The following is a 26,131-nucleotide window of genomic DNA, read 5'->3' as shown; positions in this document are numbered from 1 at the left end:
AAACTAGTTGACTACTTTTTAAAAGGGTTTCTTTTTTATTTTAGTGAAAATGCTAGTAGTGAAACACAAGCTAATGAAGGCTATTAAATGTGAAAAAGAAGGAACTCTGTATCATTTTCAGTCATAATATATCTTAATCTAATTTTTTATTACTAAGCAATAATTTACTTTTGAAATGTACTTCATCTTGAAAAAATAGCTTTATTCTAATGCATTTTTTCGGCTGAGCATCAAGTATCTTTTTCATTATCTCTTTTTATCTATTGAAAACCTTTAGAAGTGGATGAGAGGACATGATTTGGCATCTGAGAGTAAGTGCCCTGATATATTTTTAAAATTATGAAAAAATGATGAAAAGTAGAAACATTTTGAAATGATTTCTTTTCAGGAATCTTGGAAGCTTATTCTCAAGTCTCAAATAAATAGTATTATTTTTGAATATTAATTTGAAAGAACAATTTAAGAATATCATTTCCCTGTTTTACTAAAAAAATTAACATTGGCTAGGCTCATAACAGCTTCAATAAATTCAGATCATCACCTCAGGATGTTAATAACCTAATTCGTGTTAAAGTATCAAACAAAGAAATATGCTAGGAAATAAAAATGTAGCATGTTTTACATATCAATTATAAAATCAAAAAAATTGATTTATTCATACTCTTATTAATTCTTTCATTTCCATTGTTTCTTTCATTTACTGATCCTCAACTATATATCAGAATTCTTGATCAGTGCTTAGTGCACAAATCTGATTAAGACAAAGTCCTTGATTTCAAGGAACTCATAAGTTACTGGGTAAGAACTTAAAGCAAATTGCAATACAATGTTTTAAGTGCTGTATCAGTAATTTTTACAAGGACCTGGGGAAGTTGAACAGAGGGAGAAAAAGAAATGAGGATGCAGAAAATGTTTCACAGAGACTATAATCTAGAATCAAATCTTAGAGAATGAGTAGAAATTATCATCAAATAGGTGGGGGTATGCTGGGAGTAAGAAGTAGTACCCAGGACAGTCCATAAACATTGCACATCCTAGAGAGTTTTATTGTCTCTGGAGTGTTGTAAGTCTACTAAGGTATTTGGGTTTAACTTCTATAGGATATTGGATTCCCAAAGCATTTTAATTAAGAATTACACAGTTTTGTGTTTTAGAAAAATATTTTGCAGTAGTATCGAGGAATAATTAGCAGAAAATATAATGTAAGTGATCCAAAAGCTGTGGAAAGAAGTGCACTAATAAGAGAGTTGAACATGAAAGGGCATCTCAATATATTTCCCCAGTTTCTTACTTGGGTTTTGGGATATGGTTGTAGAATTAATCAAACTAGGATAAAAAAAGGAGGAAAAAGCTTTCAAGGATTTCAGGAAGGTCTTTGAAATATTGATCTTTATCAATATTTATTAATTAACTCACATTTAGAAAACATGTTGTTTATAAGAATAGGTATCATATAAAGAATATGTCTTTGATTTTTATTTTAGCCTAGAAAAAGAGCAACACATAAACTTAAAAACGTAAAATTTCAGAACAGTTATTATAGGTTCCAAATGAGTGTTATAGGTAATAAATATGTTCAGAGAATGTAGAGATCGTGTAATGCCTATAAAACCTGGGAAATTTAGTAAACAGATTTTATAAATGAGTAGAAGAAAAGATGTGTGAGCAAATGAATGGATCAGATTACAGAAGTATTGAAGGGTGGGCAAAAGCAGTGTTCAAGAAAATAATTACAGCTTTTTGCACAGGTGAGGTATCAATAGGTTTGATAAAATTAGTCTGCCAATGTATAGATTGTATTTTGTGGAGTTAACCAAGGCAACACCACTACTTAGATCATTGAAATAACACAACAGAACACATTGAGTATGTTGAAATGTGTTGACATTACTTCTTTTAGAAGGTAATGATGCTTTCTGGATTCAGAGGAGCTCTTCTTAATGGAGTAAAAGAAAATGACAGTTAATAATTTTTTTCCAACATAATTACTCCATCCCTTCCCCAGAATAATGTATTTTCTGTCAATTTGAAGAAACAAACTCATTTCCAGTTGTATTTAAGAAGGAATGAGAAGAGTTGTAGTATACAAGGTTTGACATGTTCGAAAAAAAATCATACAGCTGTAGCTGTTAGAAATTGAAATACCTTAGACATCATGTTATTCAGAACCTAATTTTACAAGTAAGAAGCAGAGGGCTTTAAATACTTGTTAAAGATCAAAAATCAAATAGAGGCAGACCTGGGAATAAAATGAAACTGTTCCCAGTTCAGTCTGTGACCTTACCAATTTAGATTCAGGGAAAACAGATGCAAATAAAGGAAAAAGAAAGCAAGGTATGAAGACTTACAAAAAATTTGAACAGGTTAAAATTTGAAGGAGAACCTTTTAGCCCATGGAGATCTAGATGAATTTGTCCAGGACCTCATCCCTATTCTAGCTTTGGAATTTAAATGCTGCCTAAGATCTCTGTGAATTCCCCTGGGAAGAGGGATGGGAGGATAGATGCTCGTGTTCTGTTAACTTCCTTTGCCTTGTGGGCTCTGGATCCCTCTTGCAGTCTCTCTTGTGTACCATACTCAGTGGGACATAAAACTCACTTCCTTCTTTGTCCTCCTCCTCAAAGAAAAAAAGTCAAAAAATATTCATGATTATGGTAGATTTTATTGTGAAAAGGCCAGCAAAAGTTCTCCTTTGGCAAACATCAGGAAGAATACTTAAAAATAAAATTTCCTAGTCCTGTCTAGCCTCCTTTTTCACAATGTGAGGTGCCCCAGTCTTCTGGGTCCTTTGTTTCCCTTCTCTCTGGTGCTTCTCTTTTTGGTTTATTTTTCTTGTGGGGCCAATGACTTCCATAAGGATCTATGGGTGCTAGTGGGTTAATAATGAGTAGGTTAGAATATAACAATAAGAGATATAAATAGCATTTAGAGTATAGGTAGTATTTAGAACATATGTAGCCACATCAGGAGTGACCTTTACATTTAATATTAGTGATATTTTTTGTCCTTGCAGTGTGTAGCATTTTATGTTAGGCATTTGTAAAGGATAGCATCCTAGCTTATGTTTTAAATTGTCTTTAAACTTACAGTACGATCACAATCCATATCTACTTTTTCTCCTTTCCAGCAAAACAGAATATACCATCCTTAGTCTTTTGTTTTGAAACCAGAAATTATCATGTGAATGGCTTCTAGTATTTTTGGACCCTGAAGTTTGCTTGTCTCGTTTTTTTTCTGACAGTTACAATAGTCAACAGTGTATGTTTTTCCCTAACATTGTAGTCACTTTACATTATCTGAAACATCCTTAGAACTTATACAATCAAGCAGAATTGAACATTGTACCCTGTTGAACAATAAACTAACAATAAACATTTATTTATTCAATAAGTGTAATTGTACATACTAATAAACGTCTGTGTTACTTTCCTTTTGTCCATTTTATGTCTATATTCCTTTTTGATTTCCATAGTTTCTGTAGACTACAATGTGAGAATTCATGACACAGTGTTTCCTTTCCTGAAGTGAGGATAAATCAGATTTGTACTCTTTGTACCAAATAAATGTTGACAAATTTTAGGGGTTCCAGATAAAGTACAAGATGCCCTACTAATTTTGAACTTATTTGAATTTATTTGAATACTCAAAACATTTTTAGTACAAGCACATCCCCTGCAAAGATTATATACTTATGTGAAAAAATAATTTGATGTTTATCTGAAATTCAAAATTAACTCAATGTCATACATATTTAATTGCTAACTCTGGCAACCCTAGTATAAACTATTTGTAAAAATTATAATTCATGAGAGGTACATTTTTTGAATTTTGATTTTTTTATACTATTAGAGTACTTACCGGGTTAAGGTGGATTTTATCTTCCCTTACTATTTAATAATTTCCTTTAAGATTATCTTTATTGCATATTATATCAGTCTTTCTCATTGAAAAACTAAACTTTTGATGACATTCTATTTTTATTTTCACTGATATATTCTGTGCTCGTTACAAACACAAAATGTGTACCATTTTGTACACATTTTGTGTTTGAAAATAAATATTTATTACTGTTGTCTAATTATATTTCTGTCACTTTGGGAAATTTTCATAATCATACAATAGTGGAAATTAATTTGTGAGCTTCATACATGAATAACTATCCTTTTAGGAAGTTATATCTTATTATAAATTGCCAGAGTCTCTCCTTGAGATATGCAGATTTATACTTTGAAATATTCTTTCAAATGCCACCCCTACCACAGTCACGGAATTAGAGTTTTACCTCAAATTATTATTTTACCGTTAAAGATCGATCTTAAGGAATTTTTTACTTGCAGAAATAAAATATCTTCTAAAATATCAAAAAAGCAAACCCCTTAAAGAAATAATTGCTTTAAATCTGTGAAAACAGTTAAAAAAAAAAAAACCCAATCACTATATACCCTACATAGCCTCTGTAGGGGAGAGAAAAACAAAAAAAACTACACCCAAGTAACAGGTCAACAAATGTCAATAGTTTTTAGCTTATAAACTAAGATTTGCAATCTTAGGGATTTCGTACAGCAGAACCTTATAAAGTTGCCCTCAAAACCATAATACAGATGAAATCATACTGTCTTTGAAAAAAAATCTATTCCTCTGCGATTAAAGATCAAGGTCTGTATTGCTATTTTGTTACTTAAAGTCATCTGGTGGTTTTAATACATTTCCCTATATAGCCACTATTTTTAAGGAATTTGAAAGCTCTAATTTCCTAGTGGCATATTTCATCACTGCTTATTGAATTAATATATTTAATATGATTTTTCACACTTCACACTAAGCAGTAGTAGATTTATTCTGTAGGTTTAGAATTTATGTTTTTGGATTGCATTGTGTTATTAAGCTAGCGTTGAGACCATTGATGGAGCAGCATGAGATTCTTAGAGCAAGACGTTTGAAGAAGATTAAACCAAAAGAAAATAAAGTTTATTATGAAGGTAATGATTTAAGACATTTATGTAAAATTACAAAAGAAAAAAGGAGATTTTGTTATCATCTTCTTTAAAATGTTTTTTTCACTTGATTTTTGAAGCAGAAAAACATTCTATTTTGTTCAGTTAAATTAGGGAAAAGCTTTGTGAATCTTGAAAATCAAATGGAGTCAGTAAATGAAAGTTCATATAGGTATCATTCAACTGCCTGAGGAAAGGGTTAGAGTAAGTGACTTCTTCAGAAAACCATGACCCCATACAAAGCATAGAATTATTTTTTTCTAGATCTGTGAAAAATGATGTTGGTATTTTAACAGGGATTGCATTGAATCTGTAGATCTCTTTGAATAGTATAAACATTTTAACAATGTTGATTCTGCCAACCCATGAGCATGGTATGGTTTTCCACCTGTTTAAGTCCTCTGCGATTTCCTTCCTCAGTGTTTCGTAGTTCTTCCTGTGGAGGTCTTTGGCCTCCTTAGTTAAATATATTTTTAGGTATTTTATTTTCTTTGTTACTGTTGTGCAGGATACTGAGTCTTTGATTTGGTTCTCAGTTTGACTGTTGTTGGCATATAGGAATGCTACTGATTTCTGTACATTGATTTTGTAACCTGAGACTTTGCTGAATTTGTTTATCAATTCCAGTAATCTCAAGGCAGAATCTTTGGGGTTTTCTAGATATAAGATCATATCGTCAGCAAAGAACGATAGTTTGACCTCTTCTGACCCCATTTGGATGCCCTTGATTTCCTTCTCTTGTCTGATTGCTCTGCATAGGACTTGCAGCACTATGTTGAATAGAAGTGGTAATAGTGGACAACTTTGTCTGGCTCCAGTTCTAAGTGGGAAAGCTTTTAATTTTTCCCCATTCAGTATGACGTTGGCTGTGGGAAACAATCCAAGTGCCCATCAATACATGAGTCAGTTAATGAAATGTGGTATATGTATACCATGGAGTTCTACTCAGCCACAAAAAAACAATGGTGATATAGCACCTCTTATATTATCCTGGATAGACCTGGAGCCCATTCTACTAAGTGAAATATCACAAGAATGGAAAAACAAGCACCACCTGTACTCACCATCAAATTGGTATTAACTGATCAACACATATATGCACATATAGTAGTAACATTCATCAGGTGTCAGGCAGGTGGGGAGGGGAAGAAGGGAATGGGTATAGTCACACCTAATGGGTGTGGTGTACACCTCTGGGGGATGAACACACTTGAAACTCTGACTCAGGTGAGGCAAAGGCAATATGTGTAACCTAAACATTTGCACCCCTGTAATATGCTGAAGTAAAAGAAAAAGAAAACCATGACCCCATATAAAATCAACTATAATGAAATAAATTAAAGCAGTTCATGGTTTTAGATAGAGCCTTAACTCCAGAGAGGTCAAAGGAATGTGAGGTGTTCTCTGCCATTTGATGGTCACTGTAATCAAAGGTGGGAGGTGTATGTGGGAAGATTGCTAAACACCCTGGAAGGCCTATGTCTTTAAATAGCTAATAATATCCCACAGTGGTGCTCACCCTCTACATTTTCATTCATGACCTGCTATTTATCAGAAGACAGAAATGAGTATTGTGACCTATCCCTCATTCAAATTCACTTCATTAAAAAATAAGGCGGGGGAAAAAGGTGACTCTTTTTTCTTTGATCAGAGAGTGGGAATTCTCAATCTAAACTTTTATAAAAAGTATAATCTTAAAATTGGTTAACATAGGGGCACTTAGATTTATCATCCTTGACTCTTCACTACTTTGTATTCTTCTTCCAATTTTTCTCTTTATTTTCTGAATTCCTGCTTTCAGTTTTTCCATTTTTAGAAGAATATTGGATGCATAAAAATAGAGATTAAACCCACTGTGTCTGTGGACTCACTTATACTGACTGCTATATTCGTGCTACCCCCAGGCACTGAAGGAGCAGTATTTGGGCACTCTGTGGAGACTCCTCATATCAGAGCAGAACCATCCCAAGACCTCAGGTAAGTGCTCCCTCTGACACCTGTGTCATGGTCCCCATCACTGTAGATCATCCTGGATATATGAAGAACTAAAATAAAACATGTGCTATGTACTTTTATGAAGAATTGACCTTCTCTAGCTCCATGGTAAATAGTTGGGTATTTGACGACAAGGTAATGTGGCTCATCATTCTAACTTTCTCTATATTTTTCCCTAATATACTTACAATGAATATAAAAATAAATATATCAGACAGAAGAAATGTGGAGAAGAAAAGGAAAAGGAAGTTTCTTTTCTGACATAAATATTGAAATATGTGACATACCTAGGCATCAAAAGAGAGAAGGCAGAGAGTGGGAGAAAGTTATGAATGATCTCAGGGACTGTCATATAGAGGGAAATATGGAAGCGAATAGAAACTCAACAGAAAAGGGCAGAACTTAATTGCCCTATGATTATGGGTTCCTCAGTCTTATATTACTAATAAGTAAGCTGCATCCTGAAATTGTGATATTTCTAGGAGGCACAGTTAAATGTAAAAGTCCTCACCACCAAAAGATTGTGAGGTGTCAACATTAAGATTTACTTGAATTCTTCCCAGGATAATCATGACCATTGTTGACAAAAGTTGAAATATTAAATTCCAGACCCTACTAGAGAAGGATCTGCTCCCTGGATGTTCTTATTTCAACAAATAAGTTAAGATTTGGGGATTAGAGATGGTTTACATAATTAATTTCAGATAGGTACATTACATTCCAAAATGCATTTGCTGCTATATAAGAAAAAAAAAGGACAATAGTGATACTAAAAAATAAATCCCATGTTAAGAGTCACTTTTAGGTTAGATCCAATTATCAATCTAAGAGACAGAATCTGTCTTGGAAAATACAATAAAAGCATTAAGTTAAAAAACCCTTTTTAGTTCATAATGATTGATGTTCAGTCCTTCTTATTTAATAAGTGGATAAATGCTTACATGAAAACAGAAAAATAAAGTCAAAAATTTTAAGGCAAAAAAAGCTATACTGTTACAACAGTGAATTTTGCAGACCTTTACAGTTCTATGATAAAATTTCCTAAAGAACTCAGTTTCTCGGCCGGGCATGGTGGCTCATGCCTGTAATCCTAGCACTCTGGGAGGCCGAGGCGGGCAGATAGCTCGAGACCAGCTTGACCAAGAGCAAGACCCCGTCTCTACTAAAAATAGAAAGAAATTATCTGGCCAACTAAAAAAAAATATATAGAAAAAATTAGCCGGGCATGGTGGCGCATGCCTGTAGTCCCAGCTCGGCAGACTGAGGCAGGAGGATGGCTTAAGCCCAGGAGTTTGAGGTTGCTGTGAGCTAGGCTGATGCCATGGCATTCACTCTAGCCGGGGCAACAGAGCGAGACTCTGTCTCAAAAAAAAAAAAGAACTCAGTTTCTCACTAGTTGAAGTAACAGACTTAAAAAAGATAGTGAACGATATTAGAAAAAGGTGGCCCTCTTCATGTGACCAAAGCATGTTTTATCAGAGCAAAATAATAATTATTTACTCTATGCAGAAAACAATGTAAAAGTGTTAAAGAATGCGTATAAACATCCTCTTAATGTGCTCTCATAATGGGCTATAGTCTTGATTTATAGTTCTTTTCTCAGCAAGTAATTCAACATTGTGTAATTATTTTTCCCTCTCCACCTAACATGTTAGAAGTTCCCATTAGAACAGGATCCACATCTTCCTTGTTTATCCTTAGTGCTGAAGCAGCCAGCACTAGCACTGTATCTTGCATGTAATAGTACACTATTTGTTAATTTGAATTACTGCAACTTAGCAAAACTGAATAATGAGGAAACTAACTAAATGAGTGTGATGTAAGGAATGTGGCAGCAGTTGTCATTATATTACAAAGACACATGTGAATAGAATTGATTCCAACTGTTTTTGTTCTGTGTTTTAATATAAATACCAGTGTTTACCAATTTATTCAATAAAATGTTCAAACATTACTAAGTTTTGAAAGAAACATTTTTACTTCTAACATTTTAGTAATTATGAACTCATTTTACAATTTTTACTACGAAGAGTCTATTGCCGAAAGAGAACTAAGCATCAACTTTTTTGTAAAATTATTTTGCTGACATATCTCAAAATTCATTAAATGTGAATGTGAACTAAAATGTAATTAATATGTAGTGTTTCTGGCTTTTATTTTCTAGTTATTCATCATTATTTAAACATTGCAGTAAGCTAGACTTATCAGTTAGTGCTAAAAGCAGATTGACAACTCGTAAGATGAGTGTTACTATTAATAAATTCCAAAACTGAAATAGAACCAAGTGCAGTAATCATGGTGATATTTAATTATTGATTTGTGATTCACAATTAAAAGCTGTATGTCTGAGATCTTTATAAGGTTTGCTGGTAAATTTCCTTTCAGAGCAATAAGAAATACTCTTAGTTAACATTTAATTCTAATCAACAAGGTGACATTGGTTGGCCGAGTAAATACAATGATAATTTTGGGAGTAGGTAGCCATGTTGTCTTTGATTTTGTCACAGTCAGGAATAAAAGACTTCAGAATAAAACATTGCTAAAGTTTATTATACAGTGTAGATAATATTTTTGTTGGGAAATGCAGTGGATTTGTGGAATTTATTCAGCAGATATTTGATGAATGTTTAATATATACCAACTTCTGTGTTAGTTTTCATGTGCATTTTAAACCTACAAGTATAGATTTTCTTTGATTCCTCAATAAGGTGATATTGTTTTGTAGCAGGAGTCTGAATTTGAAAAGGCTAAAAAATTGATGCCAGGTAGTTGATAGAAACATAATAGTATCTTTTCCTGGAATGATCCAAGTGTTAATGTTCTTCCTTATTTATTTCTTATATTAATGTTTAACGCTAGTTAAATCACTAGTGTTCAAAGAGTCTGCACTGTATGGTGAGAAGTGATGAAACTCATTATATAATGCCCATTGACCAAACATTATTTGGATCTGAGATCCACTAACTGTTCCAAGAATAAGAAAATAATCTGGACTTGGAAATAGTAAAATGAATTAATATTTAATCAATTAATTAACATATTTTCATCATTCTCATTCTTGTGCAAATGCAACTTAAAAATGAAATGTTAAGGTTTGCAGGATCCGAGTTAATCTCTGGAAATACATATAGCCCTAACATACATTATTTTCATATTCAAGGAAAAGCTACCATTTATTAAGTAGTAAGAAGTTTGCTCTGAGACATTTCCTCAATAAAGCTGTAAATTACTTTGCTGATATTTTTCTACTTATGAGAAAAGAATTATAATAAAGTTATCTTTTCTTTACTTTTCTTTTGCTTTTTATGCTTTTCTTTTCCCTCCCTCCTCACCTCTCTTTTATCTGATGCTTATGTTCTGGTTAAGTTTCTGTTTAGTAATTGCATTTTGTAATTTTTTAAAACTTTAAAAAAAATGTTTCAATTCTTCTTTTCACACAATGTTGAGAATTCCACTAGAGATCTAAGTTACTCATTTTCAAATTCGATAATTGCATAACACCTTTAAAACAAAATCCTATTGCATCTTTGTTGTATAAACGCCATAAAAAACAGAGTTGCTTTGAAAAAAACAGGTGGTGGGGAGGCTCAAGTTTGACATTAGTCCTTTTCTCTGCTATAATTCCTGGGTATCCACCATGAAAGCTAGTATGAAATTCACTGATGTATTTGCTATAATGCTTTCAAAATGAATGCAATTGTAATTCACCAATTTCATTGGCTAATTACATAGAAATCCATAAGCATTGCCAATAAACTTGGGTTTCATTTTTCAGCAGGCCTTTTAGAGGGTGCTTTATAATAGAGTGGTGAGTTTAATTGAAATCCCTTACTATAATGTGAGATAGTCTGTGAAATCCTCCTCAGTAGAGGCATAAGAATTCTATACAGGAGAGAAGGAGGGCATCATTTAACTGGTGATACTATGTTGCTAAGAGTCTACTTTTTGGTAGTTCTAAAAGGGAATCCAGATTTAATCTAATCTGAATCCCAAAAGCTGAGTCCAGGACATTCTAATAAGGATTCTAGGCTGATTTGAGAAGTCCAGGATATCTAGAGAAAAACAGCACAACCTAAGACTTAAGCAGGAAAAAAAAAAAAAAAATGCAACTACATTTTACACCCCTTATGGCTTAAAAAATACTAGTACACATATTTGTCATTTGTTTATCATGCTATCACAATACAGAAAGGCTCAAAATGTCTAAGAAAATGCAGTTACAAGCCTCTCATCTTCTACACACGTTGTTATGAGCACACTCTCATAGACTGCCTGTGTTTTTCAGCCATTATAGTGTTTGGCTTTTCATTTCTGATCTTTGAACATCTATTTTAGTAGTCTTTTCTATCTTTAATGTATTAATGCTAAATTTGTCACATACATTGAAAATATTTTCTCACAATGAAACATTTGCCTTAAGTATTTCTGCAAAGTAATATATATATTTATATACATAAAGTAATATGCATTCACATATTTTTATGTATTAAACTTTATCAATTATTTTCCTTTATGATTCCTAGGCTTTCTGTTTTGTTTCAAAGGTTTCTATTTTCTAGATTTGGACATTCCCTAAACTTCCAATTTTCTGTAATTTATTTTGTATAGTAGGTTATTTATTTCTTAGTTTTTTATTTGCAATGGATGAAACTGGAAATTATTTTCTAAATTTTTTTCTAATTTTCTACTGAAAGTTACAGTCTGCAATTATTTATTACTTTTCATACTTTGAGTAGATAAAGCTACAATTATTTTTGCAGAGAGTGTTAAGAATCTAATTTTATTTTCTTTAATACAGATAGTCAATTTATTAAGCATCACTTATTAAACAATCTAGTATTTTGTACCCTGAAATGATTGCTACATTTGTCAGATATTAATTTCTCTGTATAATCAATTCTTATGATCTGTTTTAGATTCTCTTGGGTTCCATTAAACAAATTTCTATGGCTAATTCTAATATTTTGTTTTAATTAAAGCAACTTTAAATTGAGTACTAATTTTTAAAATTCCTACCTTATCTTCATTAAAAATTTCAACAATTATCGCACGTACTTTTCTCCCCCAAATATTTTAACATATTTTTTTCTGTTTCAAAAACTCCATTAAAATTCTCATAAACAATTTATTTCATATGTTATTATTTTGAAAAATGTTGACATATTCATGATATGGATGAGTTTATTTTTATCCAGGAATATATCAAATTCTTCAAATTTTAGATAAGGTAAAAAAATCAGATATCTTTTTTATATTTGATTATGATTATGTTTAAGATTTAGTACTGAATGTAAACAAATCATACACTATGTACTCTGTAAGATTTCATTTACTTCACATAATGCTTTTGTGATCCATTTATGATGTTTTCTGTATCAACAGTTTTTTTTGCTTTATTGCTGATTAGTATTCCTTTATATGAATATTGTATATTTTATTTATATATTTTCCTAATAATAGACACTTGGAATGTTCTTGTAATATGTTAAGAATATGTGGCCTAACAAAGTTTTGCTCACTCCCAAGTCGCAAAGGTATTTTCCTTTAAAAGCCTATGTTTTTAGCTTTTACTTACTTTTTAGGATGATAAATTTTATGTTTTATATACTTTTCCACAATAATAATATTTTTTAAAACAGTGTTTGCAACACCCCCTGCCCATGACTGGGTCCCTGGAGTTTTTATTTCTCAGGATTGTGCACATTGAGCCTCCAGCAATTCATCAATTATAGTTCAGATTTCTCTATCCCGAACTGGTTTTGATGAAGGTGTCTGCTCCCGTAAATTGTGATTTCCTGTGTCTGCCTGCCTTAGCTTTTACTTTTGATTGTAGTGCTTGGAATAGATTGAGGTTCATTTTGTCCATATAGATACCCAGTCATTCTAGCACTATTTGCTTTTCTTATGGGATCCCTTTGTTTCCTTTGTCAAAAATCAGTTGACCACGCAAGTGACAGTTTATTTCTGGATTCCCTATTTTACTCCATTGTCCTATTTGTTATCCTTTTTCCAGTCCAGCACTGTCTTGGTTACTGTAGCATTGTTGTAAGTTTTTAAGTTCTCCAGCATTGTTTTTATTGTAAAGATTGCTTTGGATATTCTAGGATCTTTCCACTAGCTACGTAATACTGAGAAAATAACCCAACTATGCTAAGATGCAAGTATTCCCTAGGGAAAATATGGAGAGAATGCCTACTTCTCAGTAGTAGTGGAATGATTAAAAGATAATCCACACAAAGTTTTAAGTATAGGATACGTTCTCAGTATTAACATTAGCTTTTATTATATTATTACAATTACATGGCTAGCTCACTAACAAAGAAGGGCAAATCTAATCACGTTTTGCTATGAGTATGCTATTCTATTTTTTAAGAGCTTTATAACAACAATTTTATTTATTCAGTAATGGAGCCCCAGAGAGTTTAACTACCTTTAAAATTGAAGTAGAACTTGTATATAGCTTCTTATCCAAAGTCCTACATTGAATTATCTCATTAGGTTGATGTAACCCTTGTACATAGTAATTAAGTTTGAATGAGTTTTAACCTCAATTTCCCCAGTCATTTCTTATGCATAACTTACATGACTTTATAGTATGCAACAACACTTTCAGTACAGGAAATGTTTTTCTATTATCTTCCAATGTATAATGTATCTTCTAGAAGAACTGGGAATATATTATTTATAAAATAGTCAATGAAATATATTATTATACAATAATCAACCCATTCTGGTAAGCTGTCATGGCTAGTAATATAAAGTGCCTATTTTTATTTCAAATTTTTTTAACTTCCTATATAAATCTATTTGTTCTACAGTTTTTTGGGGTAGATAATATCATAATTATATAACTACCTAATTTCAATGCCTTTTCAAAGTATGATGAAACTGCTTGTACTTAAATGCAAATATTACTTTTTTATTGTCAAAATTCATGCAGTTTGACTCTCTTGGCATTTATATGGAAGTGTAGAGCAAGCTTTGCAAATCATTTGTGGAAAAATGTATTTTTCCCCTATTTGGCACGTGATAGATGTATAGACAATGTATGGCTTCAGATAGTTTATGCCTGTGTGTAAATATGTAAATGTAGATACACACGCAATTACAGATATTGATATTGGATGATTCAGCATCTGTAAATGTTCACAATGAAATTATGCTAATTATATTAGTGTCAATTTGCAGTTTCTTAGGTCTCCATATATATAGTGGCCCTATGATGATTTTTTTGCCCACAAAATGGTTGTTTATGCTAAATAGAAAAGCTTATAGAAATAGTTTATAATCTTGCTTTAATTTTCATGTCCATAAGAAACATTTGACTACCACAACATGTTCATTTGAAAATAGAATTAAGAATTCCTCCAAATATTCTAATAAAGTTTTATTACAGACTCTTTAACTTAACACTCTTTCCATAATTAATTTTACATCCCTAGTGTATGTTACTTTTTTATTTGCCTAAATATTGGATACTATTAAAAACACAATGCTATTTTTAATAACATTTGTATTATTTCTTAATGGTTACTGCATTTAATTTTATCAAATTAGCAAAATATAGAATGAAACTTGTTTACTTCAAAGTCTTAACTCAGCACTTAAGGGATTTGGCAATACTATAAAATGCTACCACTTCGCTCATGTTTTTAGGTACCATGTGATACATGAATAAATTGTGTGTGTGTGTGTGTGTCTCAGGTATATGTCTTAGACCACAAATTAGTTGCAGAAGAAATGAAAATATTCTTATAAAATCTAATGTTCATATTTGGTCTTCATTGCCCTGAATATCAAAAACTAAGCCCCAATTTAGTTCTCTTCCCTTTACCTAGGCTTGAGTCATTGTACCAAGGGGCTTACACTGTGCCAAGGCATTTGGAGGTGACATTTGGTCATTGGTAGCCTCATGGATCCAAGCTGGTGTTTGCTAAGAGGTTCTCATTTTTACCTACATTCAGTCTTCATTCACTATAGGTTGCTATTGTCCTTTGAGGCTCAGTTACCCTGAGACATCACTACCCTCCCCAAACCTCTAACACCTAAAGAATAAACATCCTACCACCTGGGACTTGGCTTGAGTAGCAGAGCACAGTGAACCATTTGAGACCACTTCTGTCGATTTCCCTCCAAATTTCTTCTATCCTGTGAATCAAGAAAACAGTTCTCCAATAGGTAGGAGAAAAACAACAGATTCTCAATGATCTTGGTTTCCTTCTGATGTTTTTGTTTTTGTTCTGAGTCATTTTCATTACACCAAATGGTTAGGTTTTTGTTTGTTTTTTTTTTTAATTCAAAATGTCCATAAGATTAGGAAACTCAGGGCATCTCTGTCAACTTCCCCATTATCCACCACTTGTGGCAAGGGGCAGGGGGTGCTTTGTGATGGGAGAGCAGCAAGGGGTATGGGAAAATGGGACAGGAGAAGAAATTCCATTAAAATCTCAAAGTACTATCCTACCACATACTTATCTCCCTTAATTGATATAGCAATATCATAAATAAACATTATAATTATCAATTTAGAGATGATGAAACTGAGGCTTACTGCTGCTGGCCAACATTCCTGAACCGAGATCTAACCAGCTTTCCATCTTTGAATAGGGATCCTCTAGTCAGTGTGAGAAAAGCACCCTACTTCGTAGCTACTTTGGCAATGGATACATGAGGTCTAAAATGGATATGAATATAATAAACATATCATGGTTAAAGAATTAATAAAGATAAAAGTGGAAAAACTCAAATACCCAGAAATACTTAATATGTTTTAATGTTTCTGTACCATTGTCAAACATGGTATCAATGCCTTGCACATTTAATATGCATATTTAACTATGAAATATATGAGTGATAACACCAATGCATTATCCTGGGAAACCAACTAAACCATATTAATTATTGGATAAAATAAGTGTGCTTTTTCTCCCATTTATAAGTTCACCTAATTGTGTTTCCTTGAATATTAGATTCATAACCTGTTTTAGAACATTGGTTCATTTAATTAAGTTCTTATCTGACTGCTGTGTGAATGGTTTGATCATATCCAAACTTATATAGTTACAGTTAGTATTTAGGTCATGAATGGCAAATGGAAATAATAGTGACCACATATACGGCACTTAAGGTTGTGTATGTCTGACAGCATATTGGGGAAAACAATTATAAAATACATGTTTTAACATTCAGATTTTGATATTTAGATACTGTGTGCAAAATGTTAACAGTAAGTTTTACTAAATAGTAGGATTATGAGTGACTTTTTTTTCTTTTCAAATTTTCAAATGTTCTATGAAAAATATGTGGGTTTTCTTTTACAAAAAGACAACAAAATACAGACATTTCTTAAAATTAGATATATTCAAAACCTGACACCTCCAGCGATTATATGAAGATGTCCAAGTGGCCCATAGAGATGTAAGTTTCAAAGTTGCTTCGGTGAGTGAAACAACAACAACAAAAACAAATTGAAAGTGTTGAAATCACTTCTAAATGCTGGCTCTACTCCTTCAATACCACTTTTAAGCCTTTGAGTTCAACTTCACTACTAAGAATGAGCTGAACTTCAGAGATCTAATCATTTGATGTGGTTTTTTTCTGCAAAACAGCTCTGAATATATTGCCTAAAAAAAAAAAATTGCTCTGGATAATTGTGAATGTGAGCCTGAAGGGACCCTTGTATTAAAATCCTGAGGTCAAGGGGAACACAGGCAATTGTGTCCCCAGAGCAGAACACTTATCCAAAAAGAACAACTCGTGGATACTATTTCTTTTCATGCTAGTACTTTTTACCACTGAATTCTAGCTTCTGTATTCGTTTTTGCTTTTTTCTGTAGTTTTATACTTGAAGGTAATTTTGAAACTGCCCCCAACTGTCTTTTTTGCAGACACAACTATGTAAAACACTTTCCACTTATAATTTATGTAATCAACCTATAATCACATGCGTACCTTCCATTTCATTTATGTATATTAGCTTCTATTGGATTTTTCTTTTTCAGACTATTGCCACTCATTCTGTGGACGTTTCACTGGCCTGATAGAGGTCAGTTGATATAGGAAATTTCATATTTCTTTATTTTAATGAATTCCCAGAGGTGTAATGAGCACTTTGAATTTTTTGAAGTTTACAAAATTTTAACTGTGCATGCCTGCAAGTCTGCAATATTAATGATTTTCATTAAAGCTCTCATCTTTGCAAGACAGGGACTCTTTTTTAAGTAATACGCACCTCCTAAATTGTAGTAATTTATTTATTAAAGCTCTGTCATTACTACTGATAATACATAAAGGATTTAAAGAAGTAAATTTATCACAACCTACTATTCAGGAGCATTATGAAGAGAAACAACATAAGAAACTCTAAATAATCATTATACAAATGAGATTAAATAATTGATGTGAACAAATGAAGGTATTTATAAAGAGTGAAAAAACAGATAAGGCGATCCAAAATTGTTCTAAAACTTTGTTTGAAATGGCAAGGATTTTTATTTATGCCTCCCTGTACATTTGTCTGGTTGGTTCATTTCAGCTGAATAATACTGTCTTTTAGCTCACCATAATTTTTCTCTTTTCTATTAATGATTTTTTTTTTATTTTTCTCTTAGGCTTGAATCACCAACAAGATCCTTGATAATGGAAGCTCCTCGTGGGGTCCAGGTGAGCGCTGCTGCAGGAGATTTCAAGGCTACCTGCAGGAAGGAGCTCCATTTGCAGTCTACAGAGGGGGAGGTGAGTCCCAGAGGGGTAGAGACCAGCCCTTTACTGCTGAGGGTGCATCTTCTCAAATTATATGCATATGGTTCCAGGTGAAACTAAAGAACTTTTTTGTGAGAAAGTTTAAATCATAAAAATATTAATACTTCTTGAATAGGAAATTTGATCAACCTAATATTACTCTCTAAAGTTAGATGTCCCTGTATTATCTACTGAAAGATTCATTTGCAAGTCAATTTTAAGTGGGGCATCTAAATCCCTGTAGTTTCAAAATCAGCAGATAAACATAATATCAGGATAATATCAAGACTGAAGAAAGTCTTTGTTGGTTTTTGTTTGTTTGTTTGTTCTCTTTGGGTCTGCAAAAAGTTCTTCCAAAAAGACTACTTTGGTTGTTTGTTTGTCTGTCTGTTTCCATGGAGAGAGTACCTATATTTTTCTAAAAGAAAGACCCAATTTTATTTTATTGTTTATTTCCTAGATAAGGATATAGATGTTAATATTTTTCTTCCAAGTCACTTTTCTCCCTTAAGCATTTCCTTTAAGTCTTGTTTACACTCCTTAAGACATTATTTTTTTATCACTGCCTGCTCTAAATAACCCTTTCTCTTTGGTATTTTAGTCTTCCACCACCATTTGATAGGTATACATTTTTTCTTTTACCTTACTTGCCATATACATTGTGATTTTTGTGCCTGCATATTCAGATTTTTGTCAAATCTGGAAATGCGTTGGCATTATCTCTTCAGATATTATTAATAGCTCTCACCCATTTTCTCTATCCTTTTTTACTGACACTCTGAAGAAATGTTTAACTTTTCATTTTCTTACCCTCTGGATCTCTTAACCTCTCCTCCCAGTTTCTACTTCTTTATCTCTCTGTGTCTCACTCTGCTGACTTATTCGGGTCTATATTCCCAGGTGCCTGGCCCCAGTATCTAATCTCTTATTTAATCCATACATTGGGCTTTTAATTTTAATGATTATATTTCTAATTTCTAGGATTCTCATCTGTTAATTTTCAAGTCTGCCTGGATATCTTGGCAGTTGCTCTTTTGTCTGTTTTTAATTCTACTTTAATTATTGTAAGTACTTATACATGATTCATATTCTTGTATGTTTTTACTAGAATTCCAAAGTCCTTGAAGGTCTACATCTGTTGTGTTGTTGTTCCAACCAATTCATTTCTTTAGTGTTTTTTCTTCTCATGGTTATTTATATTTTCTTAATTATGAACTCACAAAGATCAAATTGAGAACAAAAATAATGAGAGGATAAACTTTCAGAGGGAGATACTGTGGAGCATTTCACACCTCTTCAGGTGTAATGATGAAAGCATAAATTAATAGAATCAAAATAAGAGTATTCCTTTTTTACCTTCGTGCCATTATCTCAGTTGTTGATTCAAGAGAAATTTTAATTACATATTTTGCAGGACCATATTAGTGTCTTGGTGGATATTACAACATAAATGATCTAGAAATATGCTTTATAATAATTTAAAAATATATCCATATATCCTTTCGGTATTTCTTTCCACAAAAATTGCAGACTACAACAATTTGTCTAACACAGCAAGACAGAAATCTTTCTTAAAAATCTTGCCTTCTTTTTAAAGAGTTGCTTTTATCATGCTAATTGTTTCATTCAAAGTATTCATAACAAATGAAACCATAATAAATATTGGTGGATATTAATCTATGTTCTGCCCCTACTTATGAATCACTTACTTATGTTCTTTTATTCAATATACCAGCAGAATCTTTTGATTCAATTATAGGTTAGCATATAATTGTCATTGAGTATTATGCTATAAATAACTCATAGCCAGAGGTTTTATCTGTGGTTTGTCTTCATGTTAATAAAAGTACAGAAAGGGGCAGCAGTTTATATTATATTATAATAAAATAGATATAATTTTCTCATGAAGAAGTGTGAGATAATATAAAATCTTTTTTGTTACATTGACTATGCCACATAAAGGCAGATTAATCATTTACTAAACAATATAGAAGGATATAAAGTTCTTACCCTTAGATAGTTTTTAAAATACTTAATATCAGAGCAGGCATGGTATTGAGATATCCAAAATAATGGATGAAATGCAGAAGAATGAAATTGTACATAAAATTCTGCACTGCAGAATGTTCAGTGTCATATCAGACATAGTAGTGCATGGAATTTCAAATTCAGCTCTGAAGACAACATGAATCATAATTGCATATGGAACATTGTAACTGGTATAATAGCATATGCAACACAACTAACCCATAACAACATATATGCCACAAAATCACACAGGAAGGAAAATAAATTCATTGTGACAATCAATTAAGATTTTCTGTGAAAAGTGATGGGCCTGATTTCAACAGCTAAGAATGGATAAATGGATCCTTGGTACAGAGAAGACAGGGGACTGTGACTTAAAAGCTCAGAGATATGATTCTGAGAACAGTGAAGAGTTTTGCAAAAATGGATTATATGGTTTATGGGGCCATGTAGAATAGACATATTCTAGTAGGTAAAATTGATAAGAGGACAAAAATGGCAGCTGAGAGGACATTTAGAGGACTACTGCAGGACTCCTAGTGCAAACCAAATAGGACTTGGACAAGGACAAAGATGGAGAAAATGGAATAGTCTCTATTTCTCCTGTCAATTTAGTGATGCACTTTAGGCAGTAATTAACTACATAACAATGGAATAAAAAACAGTTGGAGAGAGCTGTTTCTTTTGCTCATTAAATTTCATGATCCAATTTTTCCTTTTCTAGAACTTTCCCCATGCCTGTCAAAACCATGATTGCTGTCCTTGAAAGTGATGAGTCTATGATTTAGAATTAGTGATTTCCCAAGTCAGAAGATTTAGTGAAGTAGGTGTTGAATATAGCTAATATGTTTCATGGAGACTTCAAATCTGATTATGTACAATAGTTATGTTGTTCATTGTGCTGATTATCTACTTGGTATATCCTTTGGACTGCAAGTCAGTGCACTTCTATGAGTATTTTTAAAAATAGCCCAGAACGGATTTTTTGTTTGTTTTTTTAATTAATTGCCTACCTCTTCAGTATGTTGTATCCACTGACATCCTTATTTCTTTGTATATTCTTTAGCCTATGCATAGTTAAGAAGTTAAATTAAGAGAACCCATGAAAATCATTAATTTTCTGTGGTGTTTGAATAACTGGATTGGCCCCTTAAGCAGATTGTGCAATATTGCTTTTCAGATCAAGGGCTTTCTGTCATAGTGTACCATCTCTCAAAGGAGAAGATAGCTGCAGAGCTTTTGGGCTATACTGTAGGAATGTAATTTGTTTGTTCAACAAAGCATGGCCACTAAACCAATAGAATTATTTGTTGTATCATCTTCCTTATTAGACCATTTTGAGGAGGGTTGTAGATTGCTCAACACTCTGAGGAATGTAGATTACTAATATGAATTAAAATGCAATTTCTTTCTCCCTAGATATTTTTAAATGCAGATACAATCCGGCTGGGAAATCTACCAACCGGCTCATTTTCATCTTCTTTGCCCAGCTCCTCAAGTTCTCGACAGACTGTGTACGAACTCTGTGTCTGCCCCAATGGCAAACTTTACCTTTCTCCAGCAGGAGTAGGTTCCACGTGTCAGTACAGTAGCAACATCTGCTTGTGGAGTTGAAGTGACTGATTTCTCCTCACACCAGAATAGCCTTTTGTTCCTGTCCGTCTGCTTCACAGTTCTGCTCCGTTTCCCTTGTGATCAGTCCAGAGCTTCTTCAAATGGTCCACAGAGCAACTTCTTCCAGTGTGAGCTGGGATTCGCTGCCACCTTCTCTTGTGATTTATAGTACTGCTCAACACAGACAGTGTGAGTGACACAGCAGTGGAAATACCATCGTCAGCAGGAAAACTGGATCATAACTTTTGCTCAAAAGGGAGAATAACATAGGTGCCTTTGCTACATGCAGTGAAGCACATAGTTTTAGATTTTTGCAGGACCTGGATATGAACTGCACATATATACATTACATAAATGAAATTCCCAGTATCCAATGGCAAGATGAAATGGTTATTAACCCTGTAAGAAAACTAATTCTACAGTCTGAAAGCACAATTTTCCATTCATCTTTTTGGATGTAAACTTTTATCCCCAAATTTTAAAATTTTGAAGCATTATGTAATGCTTGCTTTACTAAAAATTAAATTCATGATTTTTAACAAAACGAAACAAGACAGAATCCTTCCCTGAGTTTTCTTTGTTTCTTTAAATTCAATGTGTTGTTACTCTTTGTCTACTAAGTCTAGAATTTTGTACATTAGGTAATTTTGAAAGCACTCAGCAATATAATCTTTCCAGAATTAATAAAATGCCATTATACTGTCATTTGCCAGATCTGGATGGCCTTATGTAGTATTTACTTGGCTATGGCATGTGATGTATTTGCTTTTAACAAAACATCTAATTTATTGCAATATGAGATAGGATTAAGAGGGATGTGAGATCCATAGATCATTTCTTTAAAAATTCACATGCTATCCTTCACACCTAGGTTTTAATAGTAAAATTTTTGTTGTTCCACTCACTTTATAAATGACTCTAACTGCAAAAATTCAGTCATCTTCTAAATAAATAAATACTAATGTGATGCATACTGCATATTCCATTGGGATATCATCTTCAGAATTATTCTCCATTTATTTTTTATTGAAGGTTAAGATTTAAGAGGGTTTGAAATTAAATTAAAAATCCTTGACTAAACAGTAAAAAAGAGAAATGTTAATAAACATATTGAAAATGTGTTTATTCCATTAGATTTATATTTTAAGGAATTTGGTCACATTTCTATTCAGCTGTTAACACTTAGTTACTTTTATTAGACTGTTAAGCTGCCCTGACATCAGAAATCACAGATCCTTCCATTCTCCACTGCTCAATTTTGTAAATTAGCTCTTAATAAATAACTCCAGAATACTGTAGATTCATTTATCACAGCACTCCTTAACTCAAATTCTTGAAACTTACAGAATCCAAGAATGTAAAACTGTATTAAATATTTCCTATTATGGGAAGATGACATGATTCCTATGAGGTAAGTCCTCAATTTTCACATCAATCAATCTTTTTCTCCTCCATGGACACTTTTAACAGATGTGTTGAAGCTTCATTTTGAGGGATAATGGGTGTAGTGCCTTTGGTGTTCAGGTCTGTACAGCTTAGAGTGAAGAGGGCGATTAGAACTTGCTGAAGAAATTTGGTTAGTGAAAGTAGGAATACTGGGTTAATGCAAGGAGAAAAGTGAACCATTTGGCCAGAATTATCTTGTTTGAATAACAAGATATTGAATAATTGAAAAAGTTTCATCTCACTGTACTCAGCAGAAGGGTTTGAAAGCTAGTTCATTTCATTATTTTTAAAATAAAACTTGATGTGTTTTGGGTTTATTATATAAATGTATAAATCAATATTGGAGTAAGAATTAATATATGCAAATGCTTAAAAAATCATATCATAAATGAGTTTATATTAAAACAACATTCAAATTTAATATGAGAAATTCTTACATTAATCTTTGCAAAATACTCAAAGTAAAATTCAAGAAATTATGGGTGCTAATCACTATATTATGGACTTTTAAAGAAAACATTATGTATTAATTTGAGACATATTCAAGTTTTAATCATTCCTAAATTAAAATAATTAGAAAGTTTTTAGTCAAATGGGAACAATACTTTTGATTAGTAATTGGCCCCGTTTCTGATCTCACCTGTCTTCTACTAATCAGTTGAGCTGATTTAGGCAGGCTGAAATCTCTCCAGACTTCAGTTTACTCAACTTTACAGCAAAAGTATCCAATCAAATGGTCTCTTGTGGTCCCTTCCAATTCTAACATGTTTGAATTGCAAGAACAAATATTATAGAAGGCAGAAGAGATCACTGAAAATTTAAATCATATGTCATAAAAGGAGAAAGGATGACAAGAATAATGAGAAAAAAGATGTAAAAACCAATTCCAATGAGGGGCTATCAAATTTTTAATCCAAATATATTCCAAAAAGTATAGACACAATTCAAAAATAATATATAAGTTTGAGAGATTTAAACTATGTCCAGATGATATAAAGATATCTGTTCAATTTAGTAGAAAAATAATGATGGAAATGGCTTTTCTATCCAACACTAAATAATTGGTTTAAATTACTTGACTGGCTATTTCAAATTCCTCGGAATCTACATATAGACCCAGACTCTGAATTTGAGCTTCTTAAGAAGGCTTAGAAAAGTGCTACTAAAAGTCTTTGATTTCCTTCCTCTCCTCTCCTCCCGTCCCCTCCCCTCCCCTCCCCTCCCCTCCCCTCCTCTCCTCTCCTCTCCTCTCCTTTCTTTCTTTAAAAAGGCTTGATTCTTTCTTTATACAGAGGTCCCTTAATTGCAGACTACCCAAACAGATTCATTATCTGCATTCCCGGTACCATCATTACGTTGCAACATATATAAATATAATGCAGTTTACTTATATGATGTAAATTTCATCCTCCCTAAATGACACTCAGAAAATGATTCCTTTAAAGGGAGCCCACTCAGATACCTTATTACCTGTATCTGAATAACATCATACTCAGTTTAACCCAGGAATTAATAATAATATTAAATGATTAAAATAGTTGAAGGTATTTAATGGCCAAATTTTCTATACAATGTTCAAAGCCAATTAATATTTGAGTTTTATATGGGTGAGGTCTTGTTATCTTATTCTTCCAGTAGCTTTGGTCTAATTTGAATTGTTCATGTGACCATATTTAAAGGAAGGGAAAAAGGAAGGAAAGGGGGTTGGTATCATTCCCAGCATTAAAGTTCCTTGCCAGGAATGGATAAACTGAGATGTACTTGAGTTCAGTTTTGGGTGATCAAAAGGGGAGATATAAAAAGGACACATTAATCTTTTCTCTTTCAGAATATTTCAATAAAACACTTTAAACAACAACAAAACAGTTCCAAATTTTCTGGCTCTTTTGCTCAATACCTTCACTATTTCTACCCTATACTTATTAGTCCTGTTTTTTTTTTCCTTATTTTATTATGAACCAAATGCTTTATAATCTGGAACATAATTATTTATCTAAGGATTTAAGACAATTATACACTTCAAATTTTACTGTAACTTGGGAATCTTAGATTACAGTAACCCAAATGTAGGGAAATGGAGCCAGGAGCTCCAATTGCAGCTCTGCCCCTAGCCAGCCATGTGAATATCCTTAAGAAATGTATTTGATTATCTTAGCCACAGTTTACTTATTTGTGAGAGGGGTACAGCGCACTAGAAGGTTTTATTGGTCACTTTCATCTCTAAATTTCAGATTCATTTAAGAAAACACTCGGCCATCTTGGGTTCAGTGGCCTAGTCTGGACTAGCAGTGATTGCCTTCTGCACCTTAAAAAGCTGCTTATAAATGTTGAAATGCAAATCGTTTTGGCATCCTAATTCTGGTGCCCTTTTCTATCCTCCCTTATTTGCTCTTACCATTTGAATATTAAAGTCCCTTTGGGAAAAAACCATACTTGGTTGACAGACTTCAGTAATGTAATTGATATTAAAAAGGAAAAGAATGTCATTATTCCAAATGACTATTTAGGAAATTAATAGAAATATTTACCAAATGTAAATATTCTGTTGGTCTTTCTATTATTACTTAACTCCATCAAGCTAAAAAGTGCTAATCATTTGAAGAAAAGGTAATATGATCACAGAGATCAATTGCTGAATTTTTTATAACATGTTATGCCATTCAAAATTCCTACATATTCTACCATGTGAATGACTCAATTGGACAATGCCTCATTTTACAAAAATGGTATTTGATACAATAAAACTCCTTATGAATTATGTCATTGCAAACATGGTATCTCTGTATGAGGCAGCAATAGCCTGGAGAGTGTCTAATGCATATAAGTATTATATTTTGTAGCAGCCATCAATATAATGTTAAATGATTAAAATAGTTGGAGGTATTTAATGGCCTAATTTTCCATACAATGTTCAAAGCCAATTCATATTTGAGTTTTATATGGGTGAAGTCATCTTATTCTTCCAGTAGCTTTGGTCTAATTAGAATTGTTCATGTGACCATATTTAAAGATCCATGGAGAAATTATTTGCTCTATATACCAGTATATATTATAGTAATGAATATTGCAAAATGCCATTATCATAAAGTAAAATTACATTGTATTTTTATTCTTTTGAAACAATCATAAAATAACAAATAATATCATTGAACACTGTTATTCATATTGTTTTATACTGCAGTTCATTAGTTGTTTAAATGTCAAAGACCAAAGACTGGGATTTCTATTGTATTTAACTCCAAAACACTGCTGCTTCTACTAATTTATTCAAATTAATAGGGGGGCCTATAATTATAACATGAGATAGTCAACAT

At 32.5% G+C, this 26,131-nt stretch overlaps 1 protein-coding gene across 3 annotated transcripts in view; it reads left to right on the top strand.

The window, feature by feature from the left end:
* The window catches only part of SGCZ (sarcoglycan zeta), a 229,309-nt gene extending 207,388 nt beyond the window's left edge, over positions 1–21,921 (top strand). For all 3 annotated transcript variants that reach the window (XM_045535358.1, XM_045535359.1, XM_045535357.1), the window contains 3 exons: positions 6,899–6,971; positions 17,600–17,723; positions 21,177–21,921. In XM_045535358.1, the coding sequence (XP_045391314.1) occupies positions 6,899–6,971; positions 17,600–17,723; positions 21,177–21,371 (392 nt within the window). In that variant the 3' untranslated portion in view covers positions 21,372–21,921. The remainder of the gene's footprint in view (positions 1–6,898; positions 6,972–17,599; positions 17,724–21,176) is intronic.
* Positions 21,922–26,131: the final 4,210 nt, after the last annotated feature.

The sequence above is a fragment of the Lemur catta genome, chromosome 22 (assembly GCF_020740605.2).
Source record: "Lemur catta isolate mLemCat1 chromosome 22, mLemCat1.pri, whole genome shotgun sequence".
In the NCBI taxonomy this organism is placed as follows: Eukaryota; Metazoa; Chordata; class Mammalia; order Primates; family Lemuridae; genus Lemur; species Lemur catta.
This window is presented reverse-complemented; position numbering and strand designations above follow the sequence as displayed.